Source organism: Ranitomeya imitator, chromosome 4, assembly GCF_032444005.1.
Source record: "Ranitomeya imitator isolate aRanImi1 chromosome 4, aRanImi1.pri, whole genome shotgun sequence".
In the NCBI taxonomy this organism is placed as follows: domain Eukaryota; kingdom Metazoa; phylum Chordata; class Amphibia; order Anura; family Dendrobatidae; genus Ranitomeya; species Ranitomeya imitator.
In genome coordinates, this window is record NC_091285.1 from 660629548 (window position 1) to 660653419 (window position 23872).

At 50.4% G+C, this 23872-nt stretch overlaps 1 protein-coding gene across 2 annotated transcripts in view; it reads right to left on the bottom strand.

The window, feature by feature from the left end:
• CDC37 (cell division cycle 37, HSP90 cochaperone) overlaps nt 1-18126 on the bottom strand; it is a 20627-nt gene extending 2501 nt beyond the window's left edge. Inside the window, exons 1-8 of one of the 2 annotated variants that reach the window (XM_069767090.1) lie at nt 17981-18126; nt 14313-14435; nt 12382-12657; nt 12181-12286; nt 10995-11110; nt 10561-10683; nt 9988-10170; nt 8201-8272 (exon numbers count right to left, since the gene is read on the bottom strand). In XM_069767090.1, coding sequence (XP_069623191.1) covers nt 8201-8272; nt 9988-10170; nt 10561-10683; nt 10995-11110; nt 12181-12286; nt 12382-12657; nt 14313-14414 — 978 coding nt within the window. In that variant the 5' untranslated portion in view covers nt 14415-14435; nt 17981-18126. Of the gene's footprint in view, nt 1-8200; nt 8273-9987; nt 10171-10560; nt 10684-10994; nt 11111-12180; nt 12287-12381; nt 12658-14312; nt 14436-17838 lie in introns of both variants that reach the window. The other variant, XM_069767089.1, reaches the window with a different exon arrangement.
• Between the last annotated feature and the right edge of the window lie 5746 nt (nt 18127-23872).

Here is a 23872-nt window from a genome sequence, read left to right on the forward strand (position 1 = left end):
AAATATTACAGTTGCCTTTTTTTTTTTAGTCCCCATAGGGGACTTGATTTTTTATTTTTATGAAGACAGGCCCTTAGTTGGGCTTTATAGCTATAGAAGATTGTGGTGGGGGGGTCTTCAGAAGACCCTCACCTGACTTGGTATTCCGTGATTATGTCACTGGGGAAATGGCTACTACTTAAGTAATCATTTACAGTGGCATGTAAAAGTTTGTGCACCCCTAGTCAAAATTGCTGTTATTGTGAACAGTTAAGCAAGTTGAAGATGAAATGATCTCTAAAAGGTCTAAAGTTACAGATGACACACTTCATGTGTATTTTAGGCAAACAAAAAATAGAATTATTCTTACCGTTAATTCGGTTTCTAGTAACTCACCACGACAGCACACCTGGAGGATGTTACCCCTTTCCTAATAGGGACAGGAAATGACAAGAGGTTAAATAACCCCTCCCTCATCCTCCCCCTCAGTGTTATTATAAAGGACCACAGGAGAATGAATGCTTCAAATTATATTTATTCTTTTCAGAACGTATAACAAGCATAGGGAGGGATTACTCCTGCTGTCGTGGTGAGTTACTAGAAACCGAATTAACGGTAAGAATAATTCTATTTTCTCTAGTAACCACCACGACAGCACACCTGGAGCAGTACCCAAGAGTAATCTATTAGGGAGGGACTATAGCCCCAAGGACTTTTTCTCCAAAGGCTAAGTCCTCCTTTGACATCAGGTCTAGCCTGTAATGTTTAGAAAATGTATGGACCGAGGACCACGTGGCCGCTCTGCATATTTGCTCAATGGAAGCACTGGCTTTCTCGGCCCAGGAGACAGCTGTTGCTCTGGTAGAGTGAGCTGTGAATTTCTCTGGCGGTGGAAGGCCTTGGATCTGATAGGCCTCCAAGATTGCTCTCTTGATCCAATTGGCAATTGTAGATTTGGAAGTCTTCTTTCCCTTATTCTGCCCATGAAGATGGATAAGTAAATTTTGATCCTTCCTAATTTTATCTGAGATCTGAAGGTAATAAAGTACCGTTCTTCGAACGTCTAAAGTATGGAACTGTTGTTCCTCTTCATTTTTTGGTTCTTGATAAAAGGAAGGGAGAATTATCTCCTGTGACTTATGAAAGTCAGAGACGACTTTTGGAAGAAATGATGGATCCAATCGCAGAATAAGCCTATCTTGTAGAATCCTCATGTAAGGTTCATTGATCGACAGGGCCTGTAGTTCACCTACTCTCCTGGCTGTCGTTATAGCTATCAGGAAGGTGGTTTTCCAGGCGAGTCTATCCATTGGTATTGATGACAAGGGTTCAAAAGGTGGAAGTGTAAGTCCCTTCAGAACTATATTGAGGTCCCAAGACGGGACTATATTAATGGATCTTGGAGATATGCGGGATGCTGCCGTCATAAACCTTCTTATCCATCTGTGTTCGGATAGAGGTTGGTCGAAATACGAGCTTAGTGCCGACACCTGTACCTTGAGGGTGCTGGGTTTGAGACCTTTTTCTAATCCATCCTGTAGAAAATCAAGGATTCGGGCTAAGTTCGGCCTATCTGGGTTGGGCCGTTCAGGAGCACTCCATGATATATAGGTCTTCCATATTTTCTGATAAATGGAATTGGTAACGGTCTTCCGGCTTTTCTGTAGCGTACTAATGACCTTCTTTGATAGCCCTCTGGTTCTCAGAATTGAGAATTCAGAAGCCAGGCATTCAGGTGTAATCTTTCGGGGTCTGGATGAAGTATTGGCCCCTGATAGAGGAGGTTCTTGATCGGAGGTAGTGCTATTGGTCCATCTACTTTTAGGCTGATGAGGGACCCAAACCAACTTCTTTTGGGCCAGAATGGAGCTACTAAGATTACACTGACTCTTTCTGTCCTTATCTTCTGTAGGACCTTTGGTAGAATTGGTAATGGAGGAAACGCGTAGGCCAGAGAGAATGTCCATGGTTGGGCCAATGCGTCTACTCCTAGCCCCGGATCGGTTGGATCTAGAGAAAAAAATTGATCCACTTTTGTGTTCTGGGCGTTCGCAAACAGGTCCACTTCCGGCTGACCCCACTTCCTGACCAAAAACTGAAAAGTCTCTGGGTCTAGACCCCATTCTCCGGGATGGATCTTTTCTCTGCTCAGGAAGTCGGCCTGTACATTTATTTCCCCTCTTATGTGCAGGGCAGAAAGAGAGAGAACATGTTCTTCGGCCCAGGAAAATATTCTGGCTGATATGGCCTTTAGATCCTCGTGTCTTGTACTTCCCTGATGACGAAGATGGGCAACTGTTGTCATGTTGTCCGAGTAGATCTTGATATGGGAATTCTGTACAAGCGTTACCGCTGCTTTGAGGATTTCCTCTACAGCCTTTAATTCTCTGAAGTTTGAGGATCGTTGACTTATCTCGCTTGGCCAGCTCCCTTGAAATATGTGTTGGGCTACCGTAGCTCCCCAACCTTTTTCGCTGGCATCTACTGTTATAGAGATTGCTGGATCCTGCGACCAGGAAATTCCCTTCAGTAGGTTTTCCTTTTGTAGCCACCACGTCAAGGATGACTTTACGTGCGGTGGTATCCTGATCTTTCTGTCCAGAGAATCTGGGGATCCGTCCCAATTTGACAGAATATAAGTCTGGAGTACTCTGGTGTGGGCTTGTGCCCATGACACCATCTGGATGCACGACGTCATGGTCCCGAGAACCGACATGGCCCATCTTAGAGAAGTTATCTTCTTGTCCTTCAATGTTCTGATCTTTGCTGTAAGCAAGGTCCGTTTTTGATCTGGTAAAAAAGATGTCTGGCTGCGAGAATCTAGTAGGACCCCTAGAAAGACCTTTGTTGTTGATGGAACCATCTCCGATTTCTTGTGGTTCACTATCCAGCCTAGGGACGATAGGATCTGGACTACCTTCTGAAGGTGTTCCTGAAGAGTGGGAACTGAGGGGGCCACTATCAGTAGGTCGTCGAGGTATGGAATTATGCATATTCGTTGACCTCTGATGTAGGCCATTACTTCGGACATGATCTTCGTGAATATCCTCGGGGCGGAGGATAGCCCGAATGGCAGGACATCGAATTGGAAATGGTCTACGTCTTTTCCCCTGGCGACTGCAAATCTTAGGAATTTTCGATAAGCTGGATGGATTGGGACGTGGTAATACGCGTCCTGTAGATCTATCGTCGCCATGACGAAATTTTGTCCTATGAGGGGTACTGTGGACCTTACCGATTCCATCTTGAACCTTCTGTAGGCGACATGTTGATTCAGAGGTTTTAGGTTGATTATTATTCGATGGGATCCGTTTGGTTTCTTTATTAGAAACAAATTTGAATAATGTCCTTTGTTCTTCTCGTCTTCCGGGACTGAGGAGATTACTTTGTTGAGTAGAAGATCTTGTACTCCCGCTATCAATATGGACTGTAGCTTTGGTGTAGCTAAAGATGTTGTTCTTGACATCTTTTGAGGATATGATATCAACTCTATTTTTATTCCATCTCTGACTGATGTTAACGTCCATTGGTCTGAGCAGATTGCTTGCCAGTATGGGAGGAAGTTTGAAATACGACCCCCTACCCTGGTGGCGTCATTGTTTTCTCTGGTTTTGAGGCTGGGAAAGAAAGAGATTTCTGTCTCTCCCTCCTTTTGGGTAACTCCAGCGCCCTGTTTTACCCTTGCCTCTGTATTGAGGAGTATGCTCTTGTTGAGAGCGAAAGGGTCTTTTCCTAGGGTTTCTAGGTTCTGGCAATGTCTTCTTTTTATCTGAAGCTTTCTCCAGTAGATCATCCAGGGCCGGCCCAAACATATAATTCCCCTTAAAGGGAATCGAACAGAGCCTCATCTTTGAGGTCATGTCTCCAGACCATGATTTCAGCCAGAGTGCCCGTCTTACAGAATTTGATAATCCTGATGACCTTGCTGCCACCCTCACGGACTCAGCTGAGGCATCCGCTAGAAATCCTGTCGCTTTCTGGAAGATAGGTAGAGAGGCCAGGATCTCCTCCCTGGGAGTGCCTGAGGACAGGTGTTCCTCTAATTGACCCAGCCAGCGGTGCATTGATCTGGCTACACAGGTAGACACCGAATTGATATTAAGTAAAGATGCAGATGTCTCCCAAGACTTTCTTAGCAGCCCGTCCATTTTACGCTCCAGAGGGTCCTTTAACTGGGAGGCATCTTCAAATGGTAGCGTGGTTTTCTTAGCTACCCTAGCGATCTGGATATCTACTTTAGGAATCTCCGACCAGCATGAAGCAGTTTCGTCATCTACCGGAAAACGTTCCTTAATTTCTGCCGGGGTGGTCAACCTCTTTTCCGGAGTCTCCCATTCTTCTAGAACTAAATCACGGATGTTTCTGTGGATGGGAAATACTTGTTTTTTCTTAGAACGAAGACCCCCGAACATCTCATCTTGTACTGATTAAGCTGTTTTCTCTTCTTCAATCTCCATAGTCTTCCTCACTGCTGTAAGGAGTTCTTCTATGTCACTGGAGGAGAAGTAGTATCTCTCCTGCTGAGAAGCCTCTGAGTTTAAGGATATTTCACCTTCCTCTGGATGTTCGTCCGACATCTCCTCCTGAGATTCCTCATGCCTCTCATCCTCTGGATTAAGCTTCCTTCTCTTAGCTTCCGGAGGAGTACTGGGGGAGGGTGTGGGCTGGGAGAGTGTGGCCAGAGAGCTTCTGATCTCGTGCTGGATCAAGCCTTTAATCTCTTCCATTAGAGATGGCTGCTCTTCTCTGACCACTTTTTCTGTGCATTCTTTGCATAATGTCTTCTTATATGAAGAGGACAGTTTCTTTGCACAGACAGCACATTTTCGTGCCGCTTTGGATCTGCTTCCTGATGCGGGTTCCTTGTCCCCCTGAAAAAAAGGGGGAGAAGGAATCATAAGATTGCAACCCGCATCAGGGAGTGGACACCCAGGGCCAGATTACTTACTGGGGCCGGGATGGTGCTGGGATCTGCAATAGCAGAGCGAGAGGCAGACGTCTCCATGATTTTCACCACACCGTGGTCTTACCTGAGACGTCTTCTTGTCCGGGGCTCTTAAATAGGCGACCGGACACAGCACCTGTCCTCCTGTGAGAGGACCTCCTCCTCCAATGTCCGGATGTGGGGGGAGAAACCGCCGAAATCCACGCTAACTGACATGCGTTCCAGCGTGGAACGCAAAGGAGCTTCCTGAGTACCGAAGCCGGCCGGCGTCTGACGTCACTTCCTGCCGCCGGCTTCAGACCGGAAGCCCTCATTGCGCGCACAGCGCTGGAGGAGGAGAGGGGCTGGAGAGCTCAGAGAGGCCTCCAGCCGAAGAATGCCGCCCAGACCTTGCCTTGACGGTGCGGACTGGTGGCGGAAGTCCCGAGTCCGGAGAGACGGGAGCAGCGCTCGGGGAAGAGAGGTAAGTCTGCTCCCCAGCTGCCCGGCATAGAATCGCTTTCCCCCTGGTGACCGCTGCCGGCACAGCACACCTGGGATGACCTCTTCATCCCTAGTAGGGACAGGAAAAAACACTGAGGGGGAGGATGAGGGAGGGGTTATTTAACCTCTTGTCATTTCCTGTCCCTATTAGGAAAGGGGTAACATCCTCCAGGTGTGCTGTCGTGGTGGTTACTAGAGAAAATATAAATTTTCATCTTTTACATGTTAAAATTTACAAAAAGAAAAATGGGCCAATGCAAAAGTTTGGGCTGCCTGCATGGTAAGTACCTAGTAGCACCCCCTTTTGAAAGTATAACAGCTTGTAAATGTATAAATGCTTTTGTAGCCAACCATGAGTCTTTCAATTCTTGTTTGAGGGATTTGCATCAATTCTTTCTTGGAAATTTCTTCCAGTTCTGTGAGATTCCCTGGTTGTCTTGCATCCTCTGCTATTTTGAGGTCTGGCCACAGATTTTCAATGATGTTCTGATCAGGGGACTGTGAGGGCCATTGTAAAACCTTCATCTTGCACCTTTTAAGGTCGTGTATTGTGGATTTTGACATGTGTTTAGGGTCATTATCCATTTGTAGAAGCCATCCTCTTTTCACCTTCAGCTTTTTACAGATGGTGTTATGGTTGCATCAATAATTTGTTGAAATTTTATTGAATCCATTCTTCCCTCTACCCGTGAAATGTTTCAGTGCCATTGGCTGCAACACAACCCAACAGCATGATTGATCTATCCCCATGCTTAATGGTTGGTGAGATGTTCTTTTCCTAAAGATATTCTGTGCGCTTTTCTCAACACATACCTTTGATCATTATGGCCAAAGAGTGTTATTTTAACCTCATCGGTCCATGCATCAGGCTTGTTTAGATGTTCTTTTGCCTTGTAGATTGTGAGCCTTCGCAGGCAGGGTCCTCTCTCCTCCTGTACCAGTTGTGACTTGTATTGTTCAAGATTATTGTACTTGTTTTTATTATGTACACCCCTCCTCACATGTAAAGCACCATGGAATAAATGGCGCTATAATAATAAATAATAATTCTTTGACACTGAATTTTATGATGAAGATGCAGGAGATGTTTTCTTCTGATGACTCTTCCATGAAGGCCAAATTTGTGCAGGTGTCTCTGAACAGTAGCACAATGTACCACAACTCAATTGTCTGAAAAATCTTGCTGAAGGTTTTTTGCAGTCAAAAAATAGTGCTAGGCAGCTGCTTAGAAGAACCCATGGCTGCTGTCTTTGGCACAAGGTTGGAGGAGGCTGGGTTTTTATAAAGCTCAGAAATTTTCATCACCTGGCCTTACCTAACCATGATAGTGAACAAGCCATAACCCTAATAGGCTAATTAAGGTCTGAAACATTGGTCAAAGTTATCTGAGCACACAAATCTCCAAAGGTGCTCAAACTTTTGCATTCACTCATTTTTCTTTTCGTAATTTTTAAAATGTAAAAGATGAAAATACAATATAAAATATTTTTCTAAAATACAAATGAAATGTGTCATTTTTAACTTTAGGTCTTTTATTGATCATTTCATCTTCAACTTGCTTAACTGCTCACAATAACAGTAATTTCCACCAAGGGTGCCCAAACTTTTACATGCTACTGTATATACCTCTGTTGGCGACTGACCGATGCGTTTAAATGGTTAAACGGCTGCAATTGAGACTGGCCCCGGTCGCTGCTGTTACAGGCAGGTGCTGGCTGTACGACACAGCTGTCACCTGCCCTGTATGGAGCGGGCTCAGCTCCTGCGCCTGCACACATACCGTCCGCCGGATATTTACTACATGGCCCTTATCCGTGTAAGAATAGTTTTGGAGACCTCGTTATGGAGCCCAAAACATTCTCCAAGGAAGAAGGCTGACTCTGATCTTTGCCAGGGCTTCCCTTTAAAGGGAATCTGTCACCCCCCCAAAATGGCCTATAAACTAAGGCCACCAGCATCAGGGGCTTATCTACAGCATTCTGGAATGCATTCTGTAATGCTGTAGATAAGCCCTCGATGTATCCTGAAAGATGAGAAAAAGAGGTTAGATTATACTCACCCAGGGGCGGTCCGGTCCGGGGCCTCCTATCTTCATAGGATGATGTCCTCTTCTTGTCTTCATGCTGCGGCTCCGGCGCAGGCGTACTTTGTCTGCCATGTTGAGGGCAGAGCAAAGTACTGCAGTGCGCAGGAGCTGGGCCCCTCAGACCTTTCCCGGCGCCTGCGCACTGCAGTACTTTGCTCTGCCCTCAACATGGCAGACAAAGTACGCCTGCGCCGGAGCGTGAAGATAAGAAGAGGACGTCATTGTAAGAAGATGGGAGGCCCCGGACCGGACCACGACGCCAATCGGACCCAAACAGAACCGGGACCACCCCTGGGTGAGTATAATCTAACCTCTTTTTCTTATCTTGCAGGTTACATTGGGAGCTTATCTACAGTATTACAGAATGCTGTAGATAAGCCCCTGATGCCAGTGGCCTTAGTTTATAGGCCATTTTTCGGGTGACAGATTCCCTTTAATATTTTACCCTTTTCCAAAAGTCGGACACAACTGTACTGTAGGAACAGTGGATGATATAGAAACAGGAACCGGCGCCGATTGTAACATACAGCCGACATCCCGCTGCAACAACCAGGTCCGGAGACAACTCTGATCCCGGCCATTTCTCTACTACCGGTTGCAGCATCCAGGCGAGAACTTGCACAGTCCATAACATGTTTTTTTTTCTTTTTTCCACTGCCCCCCACCCCGAATATAAATGAATCATTTATTTCCCCCCCTAGACTTACATTCGGGTCCATTTTGCTGATCGTGTCCTGCAGCATCTGAATGTCTTTTGAATCAAAGCATTTCTGTAATTCCTAAAGAAAGAAGAAAAAGGAAGGATAAGGATGTATTTACATGAATGGAGACGCCGAATTGTCAGTAAACCATTAAGGACGCAGATAATTTGCTTTTTTTTTTTTTACAGAGATATTTCTTTCTTCCAAGAGATATTCAACAGTCGTACAAGGGCTTGTGGTTTTTTTTGCTTGCTTTATTTGCCAGAGGAGTTGAAAATTTGACTGTTACCATTGACTTTACCATTCATTGTGCGGTGAAAATTACCTGATGGCGTGGATTCTGCAAGTCACTACGAGTACAGTGATAAGATTTGTCTTTGGGGGCGTGTACTTTTCCCCTGCATGATGTTGACCAATCATAAGCAGGCAGAAACGTACAGAAGGAAAAAAAAAACAGACTACATCCCTCAAGAACTTACTGTTTCTGTGTGAGACATGTAATAACACACCGTCCTGCTCTACTCCATGATCTCTGCACCACCCATGTGTTATTACAAACACCTTTAGCAGCTTTAATCTCACAACATTGTGCGCTCTACTCTAATCCCCCATGCCCTACACACTGAGTGCCCCAAAATGAAAGCTGCGAAAGGGGTTTGTAATGATGCACAGCTCTGCTGTACTCTACAAGGTTGGTGCAGAGCTCATGGAGGAGAGCAAGGCTGTATATCATTACATGTCTCACACAGAGGAAGTCAGCTCTAGGCTTTTCTGGGGGGGGGTGTACTTTCCACCCTGAATGATGCCAAATGTTTATGATTGGTCGATGTAATGCAGGGGGAAAAGTACAGGCCCTTAGAGAAGAAGGGGTCACTGTAATCCTTCTGTGCACACCCCCATAACTGAAAGCCAGCAGTTCCCCGGAGGAAATAAGTTCATTTTCTCCCGGTAACAGCTGTCAGTAAGGCTGACAGGCAAATTAACCCTATATCCGCAGGTAAATAAGAGTTTCCAAAGTGACAGGTTCCCTTTAAACTCTGAACTGAACCTTGATTTGTCGGACCAATAACTTGTATTTTTCAGTCTATGGAGCCGAGTGAGGGCTCGCTCTCTGCACATCAATCTGTTTTATTTAGGGATACCTTTTTGGGGTACATACAACAAATTGATTGCTTTTTATTGCATTTTTTTTGGAGTGGGGGGTGGGAGATGCCACCTCCTTTCGAGAGTTTTGATATTTTTATTTTGCAGATTAAATTATTTTGTATTTTCATTGTCTATTTTTGGTTGGGGAAAATATGAGGGAGAGGATTCGATATTATGGCTTTTTTTTTTTTTTATAAATACTTTTCACTTTATTTTTTTGTCTTCCATAGGGAACTAGAAACTGTGGCCGTTCGTGTACTGAGAATCACGGTCTTCTTCGCTGGAGAACTAAAATTGTAGCGCCAGAATGGTTCAGCGGTCAGGTCCCCTAATAAGCACCTGTGCACACGTTGCAGATTGGCTGCTTTTTTTCTGCACAGATCAGTCACAAAACCTGAAGGATTTCCTAGTAGCAGCACAGTCAAGTCTCGTGCACACGTTGCTTATTTTTTCTTACAGATGTCACTCTGCATCATGTCCGTTCTTTCAGCGTTTTTTTTTGCGGCAGATTTCACCCGTATTAACGAGAGGGGAAAAAAAAAATCTGCACCAAAAATGCAAGTAAAAAACGTGCAAAAAAATGCTGCTATTTTACACCGCGTCTTTCCAGCCAAGAGATGCAACCCACCATCAATCCCACGACTTACAGGTGGTAGAGACTCATAGACCTCGACCGGATCCAGCCCCCCGGGCCCCAGACGCTTCTTCCGCTCCTCTTCCTCGTATTCTTTCAGAGCCTTCTCGATTCGGATTTTGGCTCGCTCTCGTACTCGCCCCTTGAAGGCTTCCAGCTCGTCGTTGAAGGCGTCCATATACTGCTGGTCGGCGGTCTGCGGGGGAACGGTGCCTATCATTATACATCAGGTCGGCCCCCTTCTACGTGCCCTATATGTTCCCCTGTTCTGCTATATGGATGCAAAAGTCACCCGGTTAATGACTTGGTAAGAAGACGGGCGGCCGAGCCTTTATGGGCACAGCTACGGGTGCATTATGTGTTTACAACAGTAGAAACACATTTTTCTAGTTTTGCCCATAAAACCCCTTTAAGGCAAGTGAACGATTGCTGAAAAACAGCAAGTGCAGCAGGCACCTTTTGTAAGGCTGTGGAAAGGAGGAGGCCGTCCATCGTCATGCCCTCACATACAGCCATTATTGTCCATCCGATGGTTTATGGGACAGCCCCTTTAAGTTAGAAGCCCCCCCGTCATTATCATACGCACCTTTATCTTGGTAAAGAACTGCCGGAAGCACGCTCTGGGGTCCACCTTCAGGCTTTTGGCCAGCTCCAGAATGAACTGCATGACGATGGTCTGGTGGGAGACTTGTTCCATCAGGGCGTGTTTCTGCAAGGAGCAAACACAAGGGGGCGCCACATCAGGAAGGAAGAATGGGGGCAATCCACTCACAATAACAACCGTGCGCCCAGATCATGGAGGGAACGGTCAGAGATATCACACAGGTCAGACCCCGCTGATCACTGGAGACCCCCTAGTAGAAGACATGGCTGGGGCCAGCTGAACCCTCCAATGTCGCCGTGTGTACACATCGCTCCTATAATCCTGTGCTGTGAACAGAACCATGTGTCCACTATCTGGTACCGGATGAGCTGAATATTTCTGCACAGATTCAGCCCTTATTGACGAAATCTTCTCACCTCTTCCACTTCCAGGTCAATGCACCAGATGACCAGGTAGTTGGCGGTCTCCTCACACACCAGGTGAGGGTTATCGGACAGGTACTTCTGACTGTCGTCCCAGCGGTGCAGCATGCCTGAGAGGGACAAATGGGAGAGAACGTTACTTGTGGGACAGATGCCATATTACAAGACCAACCCAGCTCCAGAAATGGTGTGTAGGGGGGGAAAGGCCGTAGACGTGGCGCGCAGGGGGTCGCTGCTGCCCCAGAGGTGGCAAGCAGGGGGTCGCTGCTGCCCCAGAGGTGGCGCGCAGGGGGTCGCTGCTGCCCCAGAGGTGGCGCGCAGGGGGTCGCTGCTGCCCCAGAGGTGGCGCGCAGGGGGTCGCTGCTGCCCCAGAGGTGGCGCGCAGGGGGTCGCTGCTGCCCCAGAGGTGGCGCGCAGGGGGTCGCTGCTGCCCCAGAGGTGGCGCGCAGGGGGTCGCTGACCCAGAGGCGGTGTGTCCTGGGAGCACAACACTTCATCATCCACCCACCCACACTATAAATAAACTGTGTAAAGCCTCCCTGTATCGCGGTGAATCCGCTTTGCTCAGATTATATTTTTGTTTACGCTGATTAAATATGTAAAAAAATATTTAACAAATCCTGTTCTTAGAAACATTTTTCGTCACTTATTAAAATAATTGCAAAAAACCCCCAAACATTATTTTTAATGCTGAATAAACTCAACTTGCTATCAGTGTAGTTACACAATCTACCAGCAGGGGGCGCAGAGTGATATTTGTGCTGCAAGCTCTGACAGTGCAGGGGGGATTCATCCGGACCTGTGCAGCAGTGGTGGGCGCAGTCACACGGGCCCCATAAAAGCCCTGTAGGTCGGTCCCAGGGTGCGGACCCCCAACACTGATCAATGAATCACAGTAGTAGCCGTAGACGACCTGCGGCACCAGGCGCTGCACACCATGATTTCTGAGCAGCACTTGGACGCCTTTTATAATAATTATTGGTCTAGGAGGCGGGTGATTTTTGAGTCCGGTCTGAAGTCACGGTCCGTACACGGACATGTGAACACGGCCTACGGCTGACCCCCTGTACTGTACTATGCGGCGCACCTCCCCCACTGAGCCCGCGGCAGCGGAGGGTTCGGGGGAGATTATTTCGGCCATTACTCTACTACACTTTTATTTTGTGTCTTCGTCGCTTACCGAAATGTTTCAACTGCTTGAGATTCTTTTCTACGAAGGTTTTGTGCTTTTGTTCCTTTTGCTCCTCAGTCTCCACATTTTCGTCCGACTTGACGTTAAAAACACTCTAAAGAAGAGAGGCAACGTGGATGACGCGCTGCTGTGGGCGACTGCCCCTCTGACGCCCTCTCCAACCCCCGTAGCCCCCGAATGTCGCCATACCTTGCTGAACCCTTCCTTGCAGAGAGTGTCCACGTTCCAGGGCATGGTCTTCTCCTTCTTCTTCAGCTCGTCTTCCTTCTTCCTCCAGTTCTTCTCCTCTTTCTTCAGCTGGTCCACCTCCTTCTTCAGCTTCTCGGTGTCCCCCTTCGCATCGCAATGCACCTGCAGTTCTTTCAGCTTCGTCTGACACTCGGTAAGCTTCCGTTTACATTCGTTCGTCCCTTTCTGAAGTTCTTCCTTCTCTTTATCGAACTGCTCCATCCTTTCCACGCGGGCCTGTGTCAGGAGGCAGGGGATAAAGCCCGAGCAATTATTAGCACCTGCCCTTCTACAGCAGTACACCACAGCATGAGGACAATCAGAGATTAACTTCAAGAGAATCTGTCAGCAGGTTTTTAATATCTAATCCAAGAGCAGCATAATTATGGGGATTTATTATGATGGAATATAGGCTGAACTGGATGGACAAATGTCTTTTTTCGGCCTTACTAACTATAATGTAGGGGCAGAGAACCTGATTCCAGTGATGTATCACTTACTGGACTGAGTGCTGCAGTTTTTGTAAAATCACAGTCTTCTCTTCTGCAAATCTAGCAGTTCTCTAATGCTGAGCCCTGTATAACCCCGCCCACAGCACGGATTGGCTGTTATCTGTGTACACTGTGCATAGGCAGAAATCTGCCAATCAGTGGTTGGGGCAGGGCTGTACAGAACAGGAGGACAACATGGCACAATATAACTAGTTCTGCAGTCATAAAATCAGTGTTTTATCAGCAGGAGATTATTAAAACTATACCAAGCAGCCCAGTAAGTGTCACATCGCTGGAATCAAGGTCTCTGCCCCTGCATCATCAGATCTGCAACTTGCTAATCATCTTTGCATATCAAATATAACTAACTGTCAATGCTCCCGGGGGGGGGGGGCATTCCCTGCTACACACTGGGAGGCCTCCTCAGGGGCATCCATTTCTATGTGCCAACAGGCCTCCTATGGGGCATCCCCCACTAAGTACTAGGCATCAGCAGGCCTCCTGGAGGGGTATCCTCCACCAAGCATCAGCAGGCCTACTATGGGGGGCATTCCCCACTAAGCGTCAGAAGGCTTCCTATGAGGGGCATACCCAGCTAAGAGTCAGCAGGCCTCCTGGGGGGCATCCCCTGGCTATGCGTCAGAAGGCCTCATATGGGGGGCATCCCCTGCTAAGTGTCAGCAGGCCTCCTGGAGGGGTATCCTCCACTATGCATCAGCAGGCCTCCTGGGGGGCATCCCCCGCTAAGCATCAGCAGGCCTCGTGGAAGGGTATCCTCCACTAAGCATCAGCAGGCCTCCTGGAAGGGTATCCTCCACTAAGCATCAGCATGCCTCCTGGAAGGGTATCCTCCACTAAGCATCAGCAGGCCTCCTGGAGGGGTATCCTCCACTAAGCATCAGCAGGCCTCCTGGAAGGGTATCCTCCACTAAGCATCAGCAGGCCTCCTGGAGGGGTATCCTCCACTAAGCATCAGCAGGCCTCCTGGAAGGGTATCCTCCACTAAGCATCAGCAGGCCTCCTGGAAGGGTATCCTCCACTAAGCATCAGCAGGCCTCCTGGAGGGGTATCCTCCACTAAGCATCAGCAGGCCTCCTGGAAGGGTATCCTCCACTAAGCATCAGCAGGCCTCCTGGAGGGGTATCCCCCGCTAAGCACCAGCAGGCCTCCTGGAGGGGTATCCTCTGCTAAGCATCAGCAGGCATCCTGGGGGGCATCCCCCGCTAAGCATCAGCAGGCATCCTGGGGGGCATCCCCCGCTAAGCATCAGCAGGCCTCCTGGAGCGGTATGCTCCACTAAGCATCAGCAGGCCTCCTAGGGAACATCCCCCTCAACGTGCGGCAGCAGATATTTAGCGGCCTATCCCCCCCAAGATGTTAAAATCAGGACCGTGCTCTTACCTGGTGTCGCCATCGGAACAAGCTGGCCGTATCGATGTTGGGATGGGTGTCATCTTCATCGTCAGACACCTCAATGTGATCCCACACACTGTAATCTACCATCCTGCCGCTCGCTGAGGTTTCCTGAAGAAGACACAGACCGTAAGAGTCAGGCACATACACATGGGGCCTCCCACCCAGGGGTCTTCAGTGCAGACCCCTCAGTAAGGTACAGACCATCTCGCTGCTCCATGTAACGGCGATAGGGTGGAGTTCAGTCAATGTTGAGTGGTCGCTGTGTATTTTATTTAAAAAGCCCCCCCCAAGACGGCTCCCGAGGGGCTCGATATTGGTAACTGTCTGTGTGCTGAGATCCGTCTCTCACAGAAAGGACTGGAGGGCCATTATCTCATGTAATATGGTTATGACCAACGCCTGGGACCCCCAACGATCCCGAGAACGAGGGGGCTGCCAACCTGGTTTGTGAAGGAACAAATTACGAAAGATTCTCCATTTTGTGCTTTTCGACTCCATTTTGCTGTTTTAAGATAAATTTTGCTACTAGGCTGAAGTTCACGGCTGTAATGAGACCTTGATTGTTGCAATCTGGACAGGACCTAAGACTGAGGGTGTACTGTTCTACGAGACTGACGTACAGGCTGTTCCTGTATTCTTATAGGTTAAGAACCGTGAGCGTGTTCTTATGCTGATTGGTTGAAGTATAATTTCTATGATTATGAAAAGTGATACACAATAAACGGGGGCCAGAGATCTGCTCGATCCCCCAAACAGAGACACACGTCTGTCTGGTCATTTTCAGTTGCCGGAAACGCCCTGTAGATTAATTTGGAAATCACTGAGTTAACCAAGAAGGATCACTTTAGATCCTCCCTCAACAGGTTCAGCTACTATGGGTCACATGACCGCCCGCTCCCAGCATGCAATGTGAGGATTCACAAGTCTGCAGTCACAGACTAGCCGCAGACCGGACAACCCCTGTAATGGGTTATTCCATCTTTATAGGTGAATATTGCCGGATAGTGTTTGTAAATACTCGCCCTTTTGCAAATACCGGTTTTGTTTTTTATCTGTTCTTGACATATTAACACTTTTCTACTGTTTACCACTTGTCGCCTTGGAGACCGACCCAAACATCACGCCCCCATCCCCAGGGGACCCAAACATCACGCCCCCCCCCCCCAGTGGACCCAAACATCACGCCCCCCCAGTGGACCCAAACATCACGGCCCCCCCCCCCCCCAGTGGACCCAAACATCACGGGCCCCCCCCCCCCAGTGGACCCAAACATCACGCCCCCCCCCCCCCAGTGGACCCAAACATCACGGCCCCCCCCCCCCAGTGGACCCAAACATCACGGCCCCCCCCCCCCAGTGGACCCAAACATCACGGCCCCCCCCCCAGTGGACCCAAACATCACGGCCCCCCCCCCCCAGTGGACCCAAACATCACGGCCCCCCCCCCAGTGGACCCAAACATCACGGCCCCCCCCCCAGTGGACCCAAACATCACGCCCCCCCCCCCCCAGTGGACCCAAACATCACGGCCCCCCCCCCCCAGTGGACCCAAACATCACGGCCCCCCCCCCCCAGTGGACCCAAACATCACGGCCCCCCCCCCCCCAGTGGACCCAAACATCACGGCCCCCCCCCCCCCCCAGTGGACCCAAACATCACGGCCCCCCCCCCCAGTGGACCCAAACATCACGGCCCCCCCCCCCCCAGTGGACCCAAACATCACGGCCCCCCCCCAGTGGACCCAAACATCACGGCCCCCCCCCCCCAGTGGACCCAAACATCATGGCCGCCCCCCCCCCTAGTGGACCCAAGCATTGCTCCCCCCAGTGGACCCAAACATCGCTGCCCCCCAGGGGACCCAGACATCACGCCCCCCCCCCAGTGGACCCAAACATCACGGCCCCCCCCCCCAGTGGACCCAAACATCACGGCCCCCCCCCCAGTGGACCCAAACATCATGGCCCCCCCCCCCCTAGTGGACCCAAGCATCATGGCCCCCCCCCCCCTAGTGGACCCAAGAATTGCTCCCCCCAGTGGACCCAAACATCGCTGCCCCCCCAGGGGACCCAGACATCACGGCCCCCCCCCAGTGGACCCAAACATCACGGCCCCCCCCCCCCAGTGGACCCAAACATCATGGCCCCCCCCCCCCCTAGTGGACCCAAGCATTGCTCCCCCCAGTGGACCCAAACATCGCTGCCCCCCAGGGGACCCAGACATCACGGCCCCCCCCCAGTGGACCCAAACATCACGGCCCCCCCCCCCAGTGGACCCAAACATCACGGCCCCCCCCCAGTGGACCCAAACATCATGGCCCCCCCCCAGTGGACCCAAACATCATGGCCCCCCCCCCCCTAGTGGACCCAAGCATTGCTCCCCCCAGTGGACCCAAACATCGCTGCCCCCCCAGGGGACCCAGACATCACGGCCCCCCCCCCCCAGTGGACCCAAACATCACGGCCCCCCCCCCCAGTGGACCCAAACATCACGGCCCCCCCCCCCAGTGGACCCAAACATCACGGCCCCCCCCCAGTGGACCCAAACATCACGGCCCCCCCCCCCCCAGTGGACCCAAACATCACGGCCCCCCCCCAGTGGACCCAAACATCACGGCCCCCCCCCCCAGTGGACCCAAACATCACGGCCCCCCCCCCCCAGTGGACCCAAACATCACGGCCCCCCCCCCAGTGGACCCAAACATCACGGCCCCCCCCCAGTGGACCCAAACATCGCTGCCCCCAGTGGACCCAAACATCACTGCCCCCACCCCCCCAGTGGACCCAAACATCGCTGCCCCCCCAGTGGACCCAAACATCGGCCCCCCCCAGGGGACCCAAACATCACTGCCCCCCCAGGGGACCCAGACATCGCTCCCCCCAGTGGACCCAAACATCACGGCCCCCCCCCCCCCCAGTGGACCCAAACATCACGGCCCCCCCCCCCCCCAGTGGACCCAAACATCACGGCCCCCCCCCCCCAGTGGACCCAAACATCACGGCCCCCCCCCCCCAGTGGACCCAAACATCACGGCCCCCCCCCAGTGGACCCAAACATCACGGCCCCCCCCCCCCAGTGGACCCAAACATCACGGCCCCCCCCCCAGTGGACCCAAACATCACGGCCCCCCCCCCCAGTGGACCCAAACATCACGGCCCCCCCCCCCCAGTGGACCCAAACATCACGGCCCCCCCCCCCCCCAGTGGACCCAAACATCACGCCCCCCCCCCCCCCCAGTGGACCCAAACATCATGGCCCCCCCCCTAGTGGACCCAAGCATTGCTCCCCCCAGTGGACCCAAACATCACTGCCCCCCGGTCTTAACACTGGACGCTTTCAGGCGTTACAGACCCCAATTATCACAAGTGAACCGCCCCTTTAAGACAAACAACAGGCAAAAAAAAGTGTCGAACCCCTGAAAATGTATAGGAAAAGGTCACATAGAGGGATAATAAGTCACCACCCCCTAATGGTAAGCACACGGCGGGGACTACAAGTCTCATCATGCCACTTACAGCGTGTCAGGACAATACTGGGAGTTGTAGTTCCGGCAGACACAGAATCACTTTCTACAAGGTGACTGCTACCAGGAGAAGTGCGCATAACGCGCGGATAACGGCACCGTGCGCTAATCTACGGCGGCAGAGGCGCTCCCACCTGGCGGCTGCGCGGCTCGCTCCTTCTGGAAGGCTCCGGCACTTTCCCACCCACTGCCCTCTCTCTGACGTCACTTCCCTGGCCTCAATCCGGTCAGCCGTCCCTTCACCTGACGTCACACCACATCCTCCAATCATCTTCAAGGGACGTAGAGAAACTCCGCCCAGTCAGTAAACCTTGTTTGTCGCCGGGCGCGCGTCGCTCCTGTATGACGCAGCAAAACGCTGATTGGAGAATGAGATAAGAAGGCGTGGCCTAAGAGGTATATAATAGACACGCGGCATTGAAACTTTCCAACCAGTAGGCAGCGCTAACGCGGCGACTTTTGCAGGTGGGGCAGTCTGGTGGCTCCTCTAGTCAACAGTTCGTGAGAGACTTTTCTAGATTTTTCCGTCTCCGTTCTATGAGGGAAGTGGAAGCTGTCGGTTAATGGTCCGAAGACTCGGCGCCTCTCGGGTCCCTGGTCCGGGGGGGCCGGTGCCTCTGGGGTCCCTGGTCCGGGGGGGCCGGTGCCTCTGGGGTCCCTGGTCCGGAGGGCCGGTGCCTCTGGGGTCCCTGGTCCGGGGGGGCCGGTGCCTCTGGGGTCCCTGGTCCGGAGGGCCGGTGCCTCTGGGGTCCCTGGTCCGGGGGGGCCGGTGCCTCTGGGGTCCCTGGTCCGGGGGGGCCGGTGCCTCTGGGGTCCCTGGTCCGGGGGGGCCGGTGCCTCTCGGGTCCCTGGTCCGGGGGGGGCCGGTGCCTCTGGGGTCCCTTGTCCGGGGGGTCTGTGCCTCTGGGGTCCCTGGTCCGGGGGGGCCGGTGCCTCTGGGGTCCCTGGTCCGGAGGGCCGGTGCCTCTGGGGTCCGGAGGGCCGGTGCCTCTGGGGTCCCTGGTCCGGAGGGCCGGTGCCTCCTAGGATATCAAGCTGCAGGGTCTAAAGCAACATTTCCCTAATCCCAGTCCTCACGGATCACAACAGATTATGTTTTCAGAATTTTCTTCATGTTGCACACAGGGCCGTGGAGTCGGTAAGCCAAACCATCAACTCTGACTCCTCAATTTCCTTGACTTCTGACTCAGACTCCACAGCCCTGGTCACTACTGAGCATGTACATAAAGTGCAGCACAGACTCATCTCATCTATGACTCCCCAGCACTGGTCACTACTGAGCATGTACATAAAGTGTAGCACAGATTCATCTCAACTAAAAGCTGAGATCAGGAACAGAATAAGGCATTTCATAACTTTCCCAAATTTAGTATGAAAACATTTCCAGCACATCACCTGCATTGTACTACTGAGCCCATATATTATATGTTTTAGGAGTCGGTCCATTTTGTACCACAGCTTTGGTTGCACAGGTGAGAGAACCTGTGGCATGTTCTGATTCCTTGATAATTCTATCATCTGTGTAATACTCAGGAAATCCTGAATTCATGATCTGTTGGGGGCCATGAGGACTGGAGTTTGGGAAACACTGGTCTAAAGTGTTTGCTGTGCTGCTGTCAGAGTACGCAGGAGTTGCTCGTACCAAGCAACAGCGTGCACAGCAAAGTTGGTGGTGTTCAGGGTGAGAGGCAGGTCAGCGTACACACCGGTCTCCCCGAGGACACACATGTACTAAGGATTGGCTGATTCCCCTTTAGTTTTCTACTGATGTAGTCTGGATACAGACTCCCTTGAAAAAGGCTAAAAAGCCGAAACGTTGGAGATTGTCTGATTTTAAATATGACCGGTGGTGAATAAATCCTTGAAATTCAAAACCAAGTTGTTTTTTCTTTTGAGTGCCAGAGATTATATATAAAAATTTGACAGGGTGAGAGGAAGTCATGGGCTGAAGCAAAGGAAGAAAACCCATTCTCCAGGCTGATTGTCTGGGGAGACCTGTCCCCAAATGCAGCTATGCTGCAGATATAATAATAATAATGAAGCTGTGGACGAAATTTGACTCCCGACCCAGGGAAGGGTACCAGAGAGCACTTGGGGGGGATGGTGCATTCAAGACAGAAGGCAACGATAATAATCTTTATTTTTTATATAGCGCTAACATATTCCGCAGCGCTTTACAGTTTTGCACACATTATCACCACTGTCCCCGATGGGGCTCACAATCTAGAATCCCTATCAGTATGTCTTTGGAATGTGGGAGGAAACCGGAGTGCCCGGAGGAAACCCACGCAAACACGGAGAGAACATACAAACTCTTTGCAGATGTTGTCCTGGGTGGGATTAGAACCCAGGACCCCAGCGCTGCAAGGCTGCTGTGCTAACCACTGCGCCACCGTGCTGCCCGATCACCTGTGAGTGACAGAAGGAAGAGGAATGCCGCAGAGAACAGCACAGAAAATAGTGCAGAAAGGGAATCGAGCCAAGACCGCCAGTGCGAAGCGTTGGAAAGGGGCTGTACTCGCCTGTCCCGAAGAGGCTTTGTCCTGTCGTCCCGGTCTTTGGCTCGTTCTTCGCTTCGTGCAATGCGCTACACTTTGGCGGGCAAGAAACAAAAAGTCAAATGAACATTTTCCCCAGTACTTGAACGCTGACTGCGTCAGTAAAGAGATGGAAGAGGATACCCGACTGCTCACGGTCTTTTGGCGAGATTACAGAAAGGTCCATTCCAATTTGTTTTCCTAAACTAAAGAGTAGAAAATGAGTAAAACTAATTAAAAAAAAAAAAAAATCTCAACAGAGACTGAACTGGGACTCCAGACCTGTGTCTGCGTCCTACGTGCTCACTAACTAAACTGGCTAGCTTGGTGCCACTAGGCCGGTGCAGCCTGCTGAGGAGGAACATACTTTTTTTTCTTCTACTTTATTTCTTATTGTCAGCCTCCTGGTGGCATCAACATACACCCTTTGTCCCTTAATGAACCAACCGATAAATATATACGAAGGAGTACCCCCCAAAAAGTGAGAATTAAATTTTTTTTTTATTCCAGATAACATCTTGAAAACCTTAATCCCCATCAAAATACTGACTATTAGATAATAAGCTCTTGTGCCAATGGTTTTTCCACTGTTTGAAAAAAAAATTATATTCTTCTGAACTATTGCTGTTAAGCATCTCCAGCTATTTTTTTTCTTAAACTTTTGCGCCCTGAAAATGCTTTCCCTTTTAGGTTTTTCTTCATTCTTGGGAATAAAAAGTTGCCGCAGGGAGCTACTTGCCAGTGCCAGCGTCAGGATATTCATTGTGGTCGAAGTTAACGCGCCCCTGCGTTCCCGTCCTCTCCTTCCTATGATGAATGCAGCAGTCCCAGTGTCTCCTATGACATAGAAGCAGTCTCATGTCTCCTATGTGATACAGCTGTCAATATTCTGTGTGGCCAGCATTATTTTAGAAAGTTCTGCACGGCCCTAACTCTCTTGAGGATGGAGTTCGCTGTAACTTCACAGGCTGCTACTTTAATCCTCCTTCACGACAACATAATGGAACTGGTGGATGTTAGAGATCTTACGCTCCCCCACCCTCCGTTCGAGGATTCCCCAGGAATGCTCAGTAGGGTTTACGTCTGGAGACATGCTTGGTCAGTCCAGCACCTTTACCCTTAGTTTCTTTAACAAGGCAGTGGTCCTCTTGAAGGTGTGTTTTGGGGTCATTTATCATGTTGGAATACTGCCCTGCGTCTCAGTTTCTGAAGGGGATCATGCACTGCTTCACTATGTTACAGTATATACCACAACAGGAGGAAAAATACCTCCAGTATTCTGGAAAAAGCACCACAGGAAAACAGGCAAAGGTGCTTACCTGTCTAGGCTTCAAATCAAATACGCTATCATGGTGCAGCGGGCCCAAGTAAAGATGACGACTGCACAGGTGCGGAAATACCAAATGATATGTTGTTGTGCTCTTTTTTTTTTACTTTTTTAGGTGCAGTTGGGCCTTGATGGCTTTGTAAGTTGTGGCTACTGTTCACACAGGACGCATTACAGCTAGCACTGGGCAGCCCGCCACAGGGCGTTAATAGTAGGCTAGGATCCAGATGCTGCGCATACTTTGTGTGAACACTGCTACAGATTTATTTGCACTGGTGTGCCAAGCGGCCAATCCCTGATTGTAGGCTGGCTGTCTCATTTGGTATTTCCGCACCTGTGCAGTCGCCGTCTTTACTTGGGCCCGCTGCACCATGATAGTGCATTTGATTTGAGGCTTAGACAGGTAAGAGGTAAGCACCTTTGCCTGTTTTTCTGTGGTGTATGTTACAGTATATGTTGGTATGTCACTCTCCATAAGGAGAAACGATACCCCTTAGACCCCAGTCCAGAGCCTCTCACCTAGCCAAATCAGTTCTCATGCTTCGCACTGACGAGGGCCAACAGCCCGAAACACCGTGTCTGCGAATTGAGATACTGATTTGGCTTTTATCCTATAGGTACCTTCACACTAAACGACGCTGCAGCGATCCAGACAACGATCCGGATCGCTGCAGCGTCGCTGGAGAGCTGTCACACAGACCGCTCTCCAGCGACAAACGATGCCGGTAACCAGGGTAAACATCGGGTTACTAAGCGCAGGGCCGCGCTTAGTAACCCGATGTTTACCCTGGTTACCATCCTAAAAGTAAAAAAAACAAACGCTTCATACTTACCTTCCGCTGTCTGTCCCCGGCGCTGTGCTTCTCTGTACTGGCTGTGAGCACAGCGGCCGGAAAGCACAGCGGTGACGTCACCGCTCTGCTTTCCGGCCGCTGTGCTCACAGTGAGTGCAGGAAAGCACAGCGCCGGAGGACAGACAACGGAAGGTAAGTATGAAGCGTTTGTTTTTTTTACTTTTAGGATGGTAACCAGGGTAAACATCGGGTTACTAAGCGCGGCCCTGCGCTTAGTAACCCGATGTTTACCCTGGTTACCAGCGAAGACATTGCTGGATCGGTGTCACACACGCCGATCCAGCGATGTCAGCGGGAGAGCCAGCGACCAAAGAAAGTTCTGGCCTTCTAGCCCCGACCAACGACATCACAGCAGGATTCTGATCGCTGCTGCGTGTCAAACTGAACGATATCGCTATCCAGGACGCTGCAACGTCACGGATCGCTAGCGATATCGTTCAGTGTGAAGGTACCTTAAGTCATATTGCACGACTCGTTAAAGGGTTGATTGTGACTTGTAGGATCGCTACTTCCAACAGGTGGCGCTATAGAGTTTAAGTCCTCTTTTTCTCAGAAGAGGCAATTTGCATATTATATTTCCCAGAGGAGCATTGCACGGCGAATAAGCCTCCTTACCTTGACAAGCCAGAGATGGTATGTCACTCTCCATAAGGAGAAACAATACCCCTTAGACCACAGTATATGTTGGCATTCATGGTTACTTCAATGATCTGAAGTTCCCCACAATCGGCAGCACTCATGCAGCCTCTAACCATGACACTCACTCCACCATGATTGACTGTAGGCAAGACACACTTGTCTTTGTACTCCTCACCTGGTTGCTGTTACACGCTTGACAACATCTGAACCAAATAAGTTTATCTTGGTCTCATCAAACCACAGGACGTCGTTCCAGTAAGCCATGTCCTTAGTCTGCTTGTCTTCAGCAAAATGTTTGCAGGCTTTCTTGTACATCATCTTTAGAAGAGGCTTCCTTCTAGGACCACAGCCATGCAGACCAATTTGATGCAGTGTGCGGCGTATGGTCTGAACACTGACGGGAAGGCTCTCCACCCATGTCTTCTCTGCAGCAATGCCAGCAGAACTCATGTCTATTTACCCCTTAATCCCATATGATGTACTATCCTGTCGAGGTGACCTGGGATTTAATTCACAGTGACGGTATACTACGTCACGGACCGCTCCTGGCACATTAACCCCCAGCACACTGCGATCAAACATGATCGCAGTGTTCCGGCGGCATAGGGAAGCATCGTGCAGGGAGGGGGCTCCCTGCGTGCTTCCCTGAGACCCTTGGAGCAATGCGAT